Below are 16,231 nucleotides of genomic sequence, written 5' to 3'. Positions count from 1 at the left end.
AAAAAAAATTCCATTGCGTCATTCGCCGTATGGGATAAATATTTTTATATTTTAATAGTACAAATGTGTTGGAACGCAGCTATGCTGATCATGTGGAAATTTTTATTGCTTACTTTTATTATGGGGAAAGGTAGTGATTTGAATTTTTATATTTTACTTTTTAAAAGTTCTCCTAGGGAACTTGAACATGCGCACTTATCTCATAGACCCCAATGAATTAGCAGGAATTTGTTACGTTCCTATGGAGCCCTGACATAGGCAGGGTCTGCATTGGAACATAGCTATGGCACCCTCGGATCCCTCACAGGTACCAAACCTGCTACAGGGACTAAATGGCATCTGACAGGTTAAATGTCTGCTATAGGCATTATGGCCGATCGCAGACATTAGCCCTAAATGTCTGCTGTGAGAAACAGCAGGGACCTGGCCGCTATGGCGCCCGCTCCACTCTGGAGCAAGCTCCATCTTTAAACAGACAACATCTGCACTACATGTATGGCAGATGTCGTCAAGGGGTTAAAGTCAATGGTTGCCACTGGTGTCCATTACGGTACGTGCACTTCATGGTTTAGGACAGAAATCACAAAGCAGAGGTGCCTAATATACCGTATCCTCAGCGACGATAGTAAATGCTTGTTACCTTCTCTTTAGAAGCGGCTCCACTGGTGTGATAATACTATATTAGCATAAAATGTGACATAAAATTGTGGATTTCTTCATTTTTAGTCAACTAAATGGTAATAAACTCAACCCATTTCAGGACAAAAGGCCTACAAGTAAATCCTATAAAACTGAAGTGACTGTATGGTCCATGACCTTGAATTATGACGACTTACCTGCAGCTCCCGCAGTAAGATCTATGGCAGCTTGGATGACTTGATTGGACACCATGTTATGGTTGACCTAATTTTACCTAAAAACAAAATAAAATAATGTTCAAGGACCTATACTAGTAACATGATGACACCAGAGGCAGGTAATCTTAATCTCTATTTTTACAGATTCTCTAGAGACTGGTACAGTGCCAAGCGACTGGCGCAAGGCAAATGTGGGGCCCATATTCATAAAGCCCTCTAGGTCTTCCCCGAGTAATTATAAACCAGTAAGGCTTGGAAAGTATAGTCTGTAATTGGATTGAAAACTGGTGAAGGACCGTGTCCAGAGAGTTGTGGTCAATGCTTCCTATTCAGAATGGTCCCGGGTTATAAGTGGTGTACCCCAAGGTTCAGTGACGGGTCCTCTATTATTTACCGTATTTATTAATGATATTGAGGATGGGATTAATAGCACTATGGAAGATGTCCATAAACTACAAGCTGACTTGAACACTCTGAGTGATTGGGCATCAACTTGGCAAATGAGGTTCAATATGGATAAATGTAACGTTATGCAGTCTATGACTGTGTAGAGATAGCTGCCAATCACTGATAGGACCGCCTCCTTGACGTCAGAGATAGCTGTCAATCAATGATAGGACCGCCTCCTTGATGTCAGAGATAGCTGTCAATCATTGATAGGACCACCTCCTTGACATCAGAGATAGCTGTCAATCATTGATCGGACCGCCTTCTTGATGTCAGAGATAGCTGTCAATCATTGATCGGACCGCCTTCTTGATGTCAGAGATAGCTGTCAATCATTGATAGGACTGCCTTCTTGACGTCAGAGATAGCTGTCAATCACTGATAGGACCGCCTCCTGGACTTCAAAGCCCAGAATTAGCAGGAATTTAAATAAATGAATGAAATACAAGTTTTACTAAATCTTTTCCCATAAAACTATATATGAATCTGCTCAGCGCCTCCTGCTCTGCCTGCGGATTATTTTGCATTTTCATGGTGACGGGTTCCCTTTAAATGCGTTGTCACATAGGTACAGCCTCAGGATTCTGCAGTTTTGGAAACCAAAATCAGGAGTGGATCATAAAAACTAAGAAAGTATAAAGGACAGATACGACTTCTCTTTTTTGAATTCACTCCTAGTTTTAGCTTCCAAACCTGCATCGGTAAACCTGACCGTACCATTAAAGTGTCTGATCAGAGGCAGTCTGACCCCGGGGGGACCCAGCAGTTCACTAGAATGGGGGCCCTACGGCTTGTCATAAATTAGGCACTCCAGCAGTGTAGGGGCGATCAAAAACTTGCGTAAAAAGGCGATCTTTGATAAATGACCCCAAAATCTGCAGCAAAGTAATACAAACAGTATTGCATTTCATGCAGATTTTCTGCACATTAAGTTAGCCTTAGGCCTCTTTCACATGGGCGTCGAGTGTGAGGGCCGGATAGGATGCGGGTGCGTAACGGGAAAATGCGTGATTTTTCCGCGCATAAGTTTGGGTTAGGTGTTGTGTAGATTTTATTATTTTCCCTTATAACATGGTTATAAGGGAAAATAATAGCATTCTTAATACAGAATGCATAGTAAAATAGGGATGGAGGGGGTTAAAATAAAATATTAAACTCACCTCATCCACTTGTTCCCGCTGCCCGGCTTCTCTTCTTTCTTCTTCTTTGATGACCTGGGAGGAAAAGGACCTTTGGTGACGTCACTGCGCACATCACATGGTCCATCACCATGGTGATGGACCATGTGATTAGCGCAGTGACATCACTAAAGGTCCTTTTCCTCCCAGGTCATCAAAGAAGAAGAAAGAAGACGAGCCGGGCAGCGGGAACAAGTGGATGAGGTGAGTTTAATATTTTATTTTATTTTAACCCCCTCCATCATTATTTTACTAAGCATTCTGTATTAAGAATGCTATTATATAGATCGGGTCCCCATCCCAATCGTCACCTAGTAAGTGCTTGCGGATGCTTGCGATTTTCACGCAGCCCGATTCACTTCTATGGGGCCTGCATTGCGTAAAAAACGCACAATATAGAGCATGCTGCGATTTTCACGCAACGCACAAGTGATGCGTGAAAATCACTGCTCATGTGCACAGCCTAATAGAAATGAATGGGTCCGGATTCAGTGCGGGTGAAATGCGTTCACCTCACGCATTGCACCCGCATGGAAAACTCACCCCCCGTGTGAAAGAGGCCTTAGACTAGGTCTACACAGCGACCAGTGAAAGCTCATTTGTATAGTACTAAAAATGCAGATCTCTCAGCAATGGTTCTACCTAGAGACACAACAGAGGTAGGAAGAAAAGACAGAAGCATCAGCAATACTCCTATTCTGGCCACACAGAGCTTGGTTTTCTCTGGCATTATTGATGTCAAGAGGGATCTTCTGGAAGCTCCCACTGGGACCCGATCTTCTATCCAGGAGAGGAATCCTTCATCCCAGTCTGAAGATGCTCCATCTAACAGCCTGGAGGCAGAACGGTAAGCTTAAAGTTAGGCCTCACCTCTGAATTTGTCAGCACGATTCTGGCCTCCAGAAGACATGCAGCTATTAAAACCTATAATATAGTCTGGAAGATCTTCAAGTCATGGTGTACCAGGCAATCTCAGGATCCTAAAGCTATAGCCACCGTTCTTCAGGTCTTGCAAGGAGGTCTCAATAAAAGCCTCAAACTCAACACTGAAATTACAGTTTACAGCCATGAACGCTCATCTTCAGGGATTATTCTCCAATAAATGCCTGGTAAAATCATTCTTCAGAGCCCTAAAGCTCGCTAATCCAGTGGTTCATCCTCTGCTTCCTTCCTGGGACCTTTTCTTGTTTTGTCAGTGCTCTCCAACTCGCCATTTGAGCCTTTACAGCAAGCATCTCTGCACTTGAGGACCTTAAAGACATTCTTTCTTGTGGTCATAACATCGACCAGAAGAAAAAGTGAGCTCTAAGCTCTGTCTATCCGGGACCCAGTGGGTCACTGTCTGGTTCTTAAAACGATGCCTGGATTCCTCCCTAAGGTGGCTTTCAGCAATAAAATAAATCAAAAAGTCACCTTACCTGTGCTATGTCCAGATCCTGTTGGAGAAGAACAGTTATCACTTCATCTGTTAGATGTAAGGAGGACTGCCTTGTGTTATCTAGAGAGGACGAAACGGTTTAGATCAGTGGAGAATCTGTTCATACATCACGGTCCAAATAAGGGTAACAGCGAAAAAGGCCACTCTGGCCAGGTGGATACGCAGTACGGTAGAAAGATGCTATTCACTGAAGGAAGTTCAGTGTCCCCTTAAAGAGGTTGTCCCGGTTCAGAGCTGAACCCGGACATGCATCCATTTTCACCCCGGCAGCCCCCCTGACATGAGCATCGGAACAGTTCATGCTCCGATGCTCTTCTTTGCCCTGCGCTTAATCGCGCAGGGCAAAGGAATTTTTTGGAGGTACGGTGACGTACCGGCTTTCACCGACACTGATGGGCGGGATTTAGCGCTGCCCTAGCTGTACTGTTTCCGCCCGGCAGTGTGTTAAGAGCCCTTGCCCTGCGCGATTTAGCACAGGGCAAAGGAGCATATCGGAGCATGAGATGCTCCAATGCTAGCCTTAGGGGGGCTGCCTGGGTGAAAATAAGGGTATGTCTGGGTTCAGCTCTGAACCCGGACAACCCCTTTAACGTCAAGACGCAATCAACCAGATCAATGGCAACTTTATGGGCGGAGCTAGCGCAGGCGTCCCTTCACCAGATCTGCTTGGTGGCAACATGGTCCTCCAATTCCACCTTCATAAAACATTATCAGCAGGATATGGTGCAGGCAGAGGGCTCTACTACTGGCAAAAGAATGTAGGCATTTGCATCTTTTATACCCCCTATTACCCCATTAATTTTTGCTTCTCAAATGCCAAATGTAAAAAAAAAATATATATATATATATACAAACTATCAGTCTCCAGGAATCTGAACATTACTATATATACCAGGCTGAATAGTACTGTATATACACCAGGCTGAATACTACTGTATATAGAAGGCTGAATACACTGTTTATACCAGGCTGAATACACTGTATATACCAGGCTGAATACTACTGTATATAGAAGGCTGAATACACTGTATATACCAGGCTGAATACACTGTATATACCAGGCTGAATACTACTGTATATAGAAGGCTGAATACACTGTATATACCAGGCTGAATACTACTGTATATAGAAGGCTGAATACACTGTATATACCAGGCTGAATACACTGTATATACCAGGCTGAATACACTGTATATACCAGGCTGAATACTACTGTATATAGAAGGCTGAATACACTGTATATACCAGGCTGAATACACTGTATATAGAAGGCTGAATACTACTGTATATACACCAGGCTGAATACTACTGTATATAGAAGGCTGAATACACTGTTTATACCAGGCTGAATACACTGTATATACCAGGCTGAATACTACTGTATATAGAAGGCTGAATACACTGTATATACCAGGCTGAATACTACTGTATATAGAAGGCTGAATACACTGTATATACCAGGCTGAATACACTGTATATACCAGGCTGAATACACTGTATATACCAGGCTGAATACTACTGTATATAGAAGGCTGAATACACTGTATATACCAGGCTGAATACACTGTATATACCAGGCTGAATACACTGTATATACCAGGCTGAATACACTGTATATACCAGGCTGAATACTACTGTATATAGAAGGCTGAATACACTGTATATACCAGGCTGAATACTACTGTATATAGAAGGCTGAATACACTGTATATACCAGGCTGAATACACTGTATATACCAGGCTGAATACACTGTATATACCAGGCTGAATACTACTGTATATAGAAGGCTGAATACACTGTATATACCAGGCTGAATACACTGTATATACCAGGCTGAATACACTGTATATACCAGGCTGAATACTACTGTATATACCAGGCTGAATACTACTGTATATAGAAGGCTGAATACACTGTATATACCAGGCTGAATACTACTGTATATAGAAGGCTGAATACACTGTATATACCAGGCTGAATACTACTGTATATAGAAGGCTGAATACACTGCATATACCAGGCTGAATACACTGTATATAACAGGCTAAATACACTGTATATACCAGGCTGAATACTACTGTATATAGAAGGCTGAATACACTGTATATACCAGGCTGAATACACTGTATATACCAGGCTGAAAACTACTGTATATAGAAGGCTGAATACACTGTATATACCAGGCTGAATACTACTGTATATAGAAGGCTGAATACACTGTATATACCAGGCTGAATACACTGTATATACCAGGCTGAATACACTGTATATACCAGGCTGAATACACTGTATATACCAGGCTGAATACACTGTATATACCAGGCTGAATACTACTGTATATAGAAGGCTGAATACACTGTATATACCAGGCTGAATACTACTGTATATACCAGGCTGAATACTACTGTATAGAAGGCTGAATACACTGTATATACCAGGCTGAATACTACTGTATATAGAAGGCTGAATACACTGTATATACCAGGCTGAATACACTGTATATACCAGGCTGAATACTACTGTATATAGAAGGCTGAATACACAGTATATACCAGGCTGAATACTACTGCATATAGAAGGCTGAATACACTGTATATACCAGGCTGAATACACTATATATAGAAGGCTGAATACACTGTATATACCAGGCTGAATACTACTGTATATAGAAGGCTGAATACACTGTATATACCAGGCTGAATACACTGTATATACCAGGCTGAATACACTGTATATACCAGGCTGAATACTACTGTATATACCAGGCTGAATACTACTGTATATAGAAGGCTGAATACACTGTATATACCAGGCTGAATACTACTGTATATAGAAGGCTGAATACACTGTATATACCAGGCTGAATACTACTGTATATACCAGGCTGAATACTACTGTATATAGAAGGCTGAATACACTGTATATACCAGGCTGAATACTACTGCATATAGAAGGCTGAATACACTGTATATACCAGGCTGAATACACTATATATAGAAGGCTGAATACACTGTATATACCAGGCTGAATACTACTGTATATAGAAGGCTGAATACACTGTATATACCAGGCTGAATACTACTGTATATAGAAGGCTGAATACACTGTATATAGAAGGCTGAATACACTGTATATACCAGGCTGAATACTACTGTATATAGAAGGCTGAATACACTGTATATACACCAGGCTGAATACTACTGTATATAGAAGGCTGAATACACTGTATATACCAGACTGAATACACTGTATATACCAGGCTGAATACACTGTATATACACCAGGCTGAATACTACTGTATATAGAAGGCTGAATACTACTGTATATAGAAGGCTGAATACACTGTATATAGAAGGCTGAATACTACTGTATATAGAAGGCTGAATACACTGTATATACCAGGCTGAATACTACTGTATATAGAAGGCTGAATACACTGCATATACCAGGCTGAATACACTGTATATACCAGGCTAAATACTACTGTATATACCAGGCTGAATACTACTGTATATAGAAGGCTGAATACACTGTATATACCAGGCTGAATACTACTGTATATAGAAGGCTGAATACTACTGTATATACACCAGGCTGAATACTACTGTATATAGAAGGCTGAATACACTGTATATACCAGGCTGAATACACTGTATATACACCAGGCTGAATACTACTGTATATAGAAGGCTGAATACTACTGTATATAGAAGGCTGAATACACTGTATATACCAGGCTGAATACACTGTATATACCAGGCTGAATACTACTGTATATAGAAGGCTGAATACACTGTATATACCAGGCTGAATACTACTGTATATAGAAGGCTGAATACTACTGTATATACACCAGGCTGAATACTACTGTATATAGAAGGCTGAATACACTGTATATACCAGGCTGAATACACTGTATATACACCAGGCTGAATACTACTGTATATAGAAGGCTGAATACTACTGTATATAGAAGGCTGAATACACTGTATATACCAGGCTGAATACACTGTATATACCAGGCTGAATACTACTGTATACAGAAGGCTGAATACACTGTATATACCAGGCTGAATACTACTGTATATAGAAGGCTGAATACTACTGTATATACACCAGGCTGAATACTACTGTATATAGAAGGCTGAATACACTGTATATACCAGGCTGAATACACTGTATATACACCAGGCTGAATACTACTGTATATACCAGGCTGAATACTACTGTATATAGAAGGCTGAATACACTGTATATACCAGGCTGAATACTACTGTATATAGAAGGCTGAATACACTGTATATACCAGGCTGAATACACTGTATATACCAGGCTGAATACTACTGTATATAGAAGGCTGAATACACTGTATATACCAGGCTAAATACTACTGTATATACCAGGCTGAATACTACTGTATATAGAAGGCTGAATACTACTGTATATACACCAGGCTGAATACTACTGTATATAGAAGGCTGAATACACTGTATATACCAGGCTGAATACACTGTATATACACCAGGCTGAATACTACTGTATATAGAAGGCTGAATACTACTGTATATAGAAGGCTGAATACACTGTATATACCAGGCTGAATACACTGTATATACCAGGCTGAATACTACTGTATACAGAAGGCTGAATACACTGTATATACCAGGCTGAATACTACTGTATATAGAAGGCTGAATACTACTGTATATACACCAGGCTGAATACTACTGTATATAGAAGGCTGAATACACTGTATATACCAGGCTGAATACACTGTATATACACCAGGCTGAATACTACTGTATATACCAGGCTGAATACTACTGTATATAGAAGGCTGAATACACTGTATATACCAGGCTGAATACTACTGTATATAGAAGGCTGAATACACTGTATATACCAGGCTGAATACACTGTATATACCAGGCTGAATACTACTGTATATAGAAGGCTGAATACACTGTATATACCAGGCTAAATACTACTGTATATACCAGGCTGAATACTACTGTATATAGAAGGCTGAATACACTGTATATACCAGGCTGAATACACTGTATATAGAAGGCTGAATACACTGTATATACCAGGCTGAATACACTGTATATACCAGGCTGAATACTACTGTATATAGAAGGCTGAATACACTGTATATACCAGGCTGAATACACTGTATATACCAGGCTGAATACTACTGTATATAGAAGGCTGAATACACTGTATATACCAGGCTAAATACTACTGTATATACCAGGCTGAATACTACTGTATATAGAAGGCTGAATACACTGTATATACCAGGCTGAATACACTGTATATAGAAGGCTGAATACACTGTATATACCAGGCTGAATACACTGTATATACCAGGCTGAATACTACTGTATATAGAAGGCTGAATACACTGTATATACCAGGCTAAATACTACTGTATATACCAGGCTGAATACTACTGTATATAGAAGGCTGAATACACTGTATATACCAGGCTGAATACACTGTATATAGAAGGCTGAATACACTGTATATACCAGGCTGAATACACTGTATATACCAGGCTGAATACTACTGTACACATCAGGCAGTGTTACAGTATAGGTGTGAGAACAGCAGAGGACACACCATATGGCTGCCAGTCTGGCAGAGGACACACCATATGGCTGCCAGTCTGGCAGAGGGCACACCATATGGCTGCCAGTCTGGCAGAGGACACACCATATGGCTGCCAGTCTGGCAGAGGGCACCCTGGTCTTACAGGTAAGAGCTGGCAGTGACAGAATGGGGACTGGGCTGCGCACATGTGAGCCGGGAGGAGGCCCTGCCAGAGTTACATCAGCCACACGCCTGTGTACAAGGGCGGGCGGGCACTGGAACACGGGAGGGCACCTGTCACCCGTCCAGCCTGGGCATGCAGCTCTGGTTGTGTGCAGAGGACGGTGAGAGGACAGCTGCAGGAGTCCGCGCGCGGAGGAGGCGATGAGGGGTCATCGGCGGCCACACTGCATCCAGCAGAGCCGGAGCCCGAACACAGCAGCGAGCTGCGGCCACTTACCTGCGAGCTGCGGCCACTTACCTGCGAGCTGCGGCCCTGCTGCCGGTGTGAAGTATTACGTTACACCGGGAAGGAGAACTGTCACCCATCCCGTCACCCATCCCCGCCCACACCGGATCACCCTATAGCAGCACATAGAGCGGCGGCTGTGTGTGCACGGGGGCTCAGTGTGACATCAGGGGGCAATGTTATCTGTAATGTCACCGAGAGGCCTGTAGGCACAGCAGATGGGGCCACTGTACACCAGGACCGATACAGCAGCATCTTATACATATATATCCCCAGAGCAGGCAGTATTAGAGGGAAACATCCTGCTGTGTACTATCTGATCAGTCACCACAATACTGTACAGAATACCGTACCCCGTCTTATAATGACTGACAGGTCGCTACAATACTGTACAGAATACCGTACCCCGTCTTATAATGACTGACAGGTCGCTACAATACTGTACAGAATACCGTACCCCGTCTTATAATGACTGACAGGTCGCTACAATACTGTACAGAATACCGTACCCCGTCTTATAATGACTGACAGGTCGCTACAATACTGTACAGAATACCGTACCCCGTCTTATAATGACTGACAGGTCGCTACAATACTGTACAGAATACCGTACCCCGTCTTATAATGACTGATAGGTCTCTACAATACAGTACAGAATACCGTACCCCGTCTTATAATGACTGATAGGTCGCTACAATACTGTACAGAATACCATACCCCGTCTTATAATGACTGATAGGTCGCTACAATACTGTACAGAATACCGTACCCCGTCTTATAATGACTGACAGGTCGCTACAATACTGTACAGAATACCGTACCCCCGTCTTATAATGACTGACAGGTCGCTACAATACTGTACAGAATACCGTACCTATGTCTTATAATGACTGACAGGTCGCTACAACACTGTACAGAATACCGTACCCCGTCTTATAATGACTGACAGGTCGCTACAATACTGTACAGAATACCGTACCCCCGTCTTATAATGACTGACAGGTCGCTACAATACTGTACAGAATACCGTACCCCGTCTTATAATGACTGACAGGTCGCTACAATACTGTACAGAATACCGTACCTGTCTTATAATGACTGACAGGTCGCTACAATACTGTACAGAATACCGTACCCTGTCTTATAATGACTGACAGGTCGCTACAATACTGTACAGAATACCGTACCCCGTCTTATAATGACTGACAGGTCGCTACAATACTGTACAGAATACCGTACCCCGTCTTATAATGACTGACAGGTCGCTACAATACTGTACAGAATACCGTACCCCGTCTTATAATGACTGACAGGTCGCTACAATACTGTACAGAATACCGTACCCCGTCTTATAATGACTGATAGGTCGCTACAATACTGTACAGAATACCATACCCCGTCTTATAATGACTGATAGGTCGCTACAATACTGTACAGAATACCGTACCCCGTCTTATAATGACTGACAGGTCGCTACAATACTGTACAGAATACCGTACCCCCGTCTTATGACTGACAGGTCGCTACAATACTGTACAGAATACCGTACCTATGTCTTATAATGACTGACAGGTCGCTACAACACTGTACAGAATACCGTACCCCGTCTTATAATGACTGACAGGTCGCTACAATACTGTACAGAATACCGTACCCCGTCTTATAATGACTGACAGGTCGCTACAATACTGTACAGAATACCGTACCCCGTCTTATAATGACTGACAGGTCGCTACAATACTGTACAGAATACCGTACCCCTGTCTTATAATGACTGACAGGTCGCTACAATACTGTACAGAATACCGTACCCCGTCTTATAATGACTGACAGGTCGCTACAATACTGTACAGAATACCGTACCCCGTCTTATAATGACTGACAGGTCGCTACAATACTGTACAGAATACCGTACCTATGTCTTATAATGACTGACAGGTCGCTACAATACTGTACAGAATACCGTACCCTGTCTTATAATGACTGACAGGTCGCTACAATACTGTACAGAATACCGTACCCCTGTCTCATAATGACTGATAGGTCTCTACAATACTGTACAGAATACCGTACCTATGTTTTATAATGACTGATAGGTCGCTACAATACTGTAAAGAATACCGTACCCCGTCTTATAATGACTGATAGGTCACTACAATACTGTACAGAATACCGTACCCCCGTCTTATAATGACTGATAGGTCGCTAGAATACTGTACAGAATACCGTACCCCGTCTTATAATGACTGATAGGTCGCTACAATACTGTACAGAATACCGTACCCCATCTTATAATGACTGATAGGTCGCTACAATACTGTACAGAATACCGTACCACCGTCTTATAATGACTGATATGTCGCTACAATACTGTACAGAATACCGTACCCCCGTCTTATAATGACTGATAGGTCGCTACAATACTGTACAGAATACCGTACCCCGTCTTATAATGACTGATAGGTTGCTACAATACTGTACAGAATACCGTACCCCCGTCTTATAATGACTGACAGGTCGCTACAATACTGTACAGAATACCGTAACCCCCGTCTTATAATGACTGACAGGTCGCTACAATACAGTACAGAATACCGTACCCCGTCTTATAATGACTGATAGGTCGCTACAATACTGTACAGAATACCGTACCCCGTCTTATAATGACTGATAGGTCTCTACAATACTGTACAGAATACCGTACCCCCGTCTTATAATGACTGACAGGTCGCTACAATACTGTACAGAATACCATACCCCCGTCTTATAATGACTGATAGGTCGCTACAATACTGTACAGAATACCGTACCCCCGTCTTATAATGACTGATAGGTCGCTACAATACTGTACAGAATACCGTACCCCCGTCTTATAATAACTGACAGGTCGCTACAATACTGTACAGAATACCGTACCCCTGTCTCATAATGACTGATAGGTCTCTACAATACTGTACAGAATACCGTACCTATGTCTTATAATGACTGATAGGTCTCTACAATACTGTACAGAATACCGTACCCCCGTCTTATAATGACTGACAGGTCGCTACAATACTGTACAGAATACCGTACCCCGTCTTATAATGACTGATAGGTCGCTACAATACTGTACAGAATACCGTACCCCGTCTTATAATGACTGATAGGTCGCTACAATACTGTACAGAATACCGTACCCCAGTCTTATAATGACTGACAGGTCGCTACAATACTGTACAGAATACCGTACCCCCGTCTTATAACTTATAATGACTGATAGGTCGCTACAATACTGTACAGAATACCATACCCCCGTCTTATAATGACTGACAGGTCACTACAATACTGTACAGAATACCGTACCACCGTCTTATAATAACTGACAGGTCGCTACAATACTGTACAGAATACCGTACCCCCGTCTTATAATAACTGACAGGTCGCTACAATACTGTACAGAATACCGTACCCCTGTCTCATAATGACTGATAGGTCTCTACAATACTGTACAGAATACCGTACCTATGTCTTATAATGACTGATAGGTCTCTACAATACTGTACAGAATACCGTACCCCCGTCTTATAATGACTGATAGGTCTCTACAATACTGTACAGAATACCGTACCCCCGTCTTATAATGACTGATAGGTTTCTACAATACTGTACAGAATACCGTACCCCGGTCTTATAATAACTGATAGGTCGCTACAATACTGTGCAGAATACCATACCCCCATCTTATAATGACTGATAGGTCTCTACAATACTGTACAGAATACCGTACCCCCGTCTTATAATGACTGATAGGTCTCTACAATACTGTGCAGAATACCGTACCCCCGTCTTATAATGACTGATGGGTCACTACAATACTGTGCAGAATACCATACCCCCGTCTTATAATGACTGATAGGTCTCTATGATACTGTACAGAATACCGTACCCCCATCTTATAATGACTGATAGGTCTCTACAATACTGTGCAGAATACCGTACCCCCGTCTTATAATGGCTGATAGGTATCTACAATACTGTACATGTACAGAATACCGTACCCCCGTCTCATAATGACTGATAGGTCTCTACAATACTGTACAGAATACCGTACCCCCTCTTATAATGACTGCTAGGTGACTGCTAAAGTTCGTACCGAACTTTAGGGTTTTCAGCACCCGAACATTTACGTAAAAGTTCGGGTTCGGTGCACAGCAGCCAATCAACAAGCGTCATACTACTTGCCCCAAGAGGCCATCACAGTCATGCCTACTATTGGCATGGCTGTGATTGGCTAACTGCAGCATGTGACCCAGCCTCTATTTAAGCTGGAGTTACGTAGCGCCGCACGTCACTCTGCTCGGATTAGTGTAGGGAGAGGCTGCAGCTGCTGTGAGGGAGAGATCAGGGAGAAATCTTATCAAGAACTAGTTTATGTACTCAGGATCTACAGAAAAAGTGTTTTGTTGCAGTGCACAATTTTTTTAAGCCTGCCCTGAGCCAACTACTGCTGAAAATGAACTTTTTTTTCTTCAGCTAGTCAATATCAATAACTGATCGACAGTCATTTTATGCAACGATAGTGCACCAGCATAGGCTATCTGCATGTCGGCAAGTCCAGAAATACAGCTTTGGCAAACTGGGGTGAAAAACCCCTCTAATATACTGCACATCTGGGATTAGACATGCATAAGTGACTGTCACATTTAGGCCAGAAATACGGCTTTTTGGTTACTGGGGTGAAAAAACCCTCTAATATACTGCACATCTGGGATAAGACGTGCATAAGTGACTGTCACATTTAGGACAGAAATACCGCTGTCATATAGAGTTAAAAAAAAAATTGAGTGCAATACCCTACATCAGGGTTTTTAGTGGCGGTTAATTATTTTGAACAGACCTAACCACTTTTTACTTTGCTTTGTGAACGCTAACTATGAGGCAAACATCTAATAAGGGGCGCGGTCGTGATGGTGTTGGTGGAGCCTCTGGTGCAGGGAGAGGACGTGGCCGTTCTGCCACAGCCACACGTCCTACTGAACCTACTATCTCAGGTCCGAGTAGCCGCTAGAATCTACAGCGATATTTGGTGGGGCCTAATGCCGTTCTAAGGATGGTAAGGCCTGAGCAGGTACAGGCATTAGTCAATTGGGTGGCCGACAGTGGATCCAGCACGTTCACATTATCTCCCACCCAGTCTTCTGCAGAAGGCGCACAGATGGCGCCTGAAAACCAAGCCCATCAGTCTGTCACATCACCCCCATGCATATCAGGGAAACTGTCTCACGCCTCAAGTTATGCAGCAGTCTCTTATGCTGTTTGAAGACTCCGCTGGCAGAGTTTCCCAAGGGCATCCACCTAGCCCTTCCCCAGCGGTGGAAGACATAGAATGCACTGACGCACAACCACTTATGTTTCCTGATGATGAGGACATGGGAATACCACCTCAGCATGTCTCTGATGATGACGAAACACAGGTGCCAACTTCTGCGTCTTTCTGCAGTGTGCAGACTGAACAGGAGGTCAGGGATCAAGACTGGGTGGAAGACGATGCAGGGGACGATGAGGTCCTAGACCCCACATGGAATGAAGGTCGTGCCACTGACTTTCACAGTTCGGAGGAAGAGGCAGTGGTGAGACCGAGCCAACAGCGTAGCAAAAGAGGGAGCAGTGGGCAAAAGCAGAACACCCGCCGCCAAGAGACTCCACCTGCTACTGACCGCCGCCATCTGGGACCGAGCACCCCAAAGGCAGCTTCAAGGAGTTCCCTGGCATGGCACTTCTTCAAACAATGTGCTGACGACAAGACCCGAGTGGTTTGCACGCTGTGCCATCAGAGCCTGAAGCGAGGCATTAACGTTCTGAACCTGAGCACAACCTGCATGACCAGGCACCTGCATGCAAAGCATGAACTGCAGTGGAGTAAACACCTTAAAACCAAGGAAGTCACTCAGGCTCCCCCTGCTACCTCTTCTGCTGCTGCCGCCTCGCCCTCTTCTGCTGCTGCCGCCTCGGCCTCTTCTGCTGCTGCCGCCTCGGCCTCTTCTGCTGCTGCCGCCTCTGCCTCTTCCTCCGCCTCTGGAGGAACGTTGGCACCTGCCGCCCAGCAAACAGGGGATATACCACCAACACCACCACCTCCGTCACCAAGCATCTCAACCATGTCACACGGCAGCGTTCAGCTCTCCATCTCACAAACCTTTGAGAGAAAGCGTAAATTCCCACCTAGCCACCCTCGATCCCTGGCCCTGAATGCCAGCATTTCTA

General features: G+C 43.3%; 1 protein-coding gene across 2 annotated transcripts in view; it reads right to left on the bottom strand.

Annotated features, from left to right (window-relative positions):
- The window catches only part of LOC122932307 (mitochondrial ornithine transporter 1-like), a 38,797-nt gene extending 28,733 nt beyond the window's left edge, over window positions 1-10,064 (bottom strand). Inside the window, exons 1-3 of one of the 2 annotated variants that reach the window (XM_044286650.1) lie at window positions 9,998-10,064; window positions 3,901-3,980; window positions 837-913 (exon numbers count right to left, since the gene is read on the bottom strand). In XM_044286650.1, coding sequence (XP_044142585.1) covers window positions 837-891 — 55 coding nt within the window. In that variant the 5' untranslated portion in view covers window positions 892-913; window positions 3,901-3,980; window positions 9,998-10,064. Of the gene's footprint in view, window positions 1-836; window positions 914-3,900; window positions 4,403-9,997 lie in introns of those variants that run through there. The other variant, XM_044286651.1, reaches the window with a different exon arrangement.
- Window positions 10,065-16,231: the final 6,167 nt, after the last annotated feature.

The sequence above is a fragment of the Bufo gargarizans genome, chromosome 3 (genome assembly GCF_014858855.1).
Source record: "Bufo gargarizans isolate SCDJY-AF-19 chromosome 3, ASM1485885v1, whole genome shotgun sequence".
NCBI classification, from domain to species: Eukaryota; Metazoa; Chordata; class Amphibia; order Anura; family Bufonidae; genus Bufo; species Bufo gargarizans.
The sequence above is the reverse complement of the archived record's forward strand: the minus strand, read 5'-3'. Positions and strand labels throughout refer to the sequence as shown.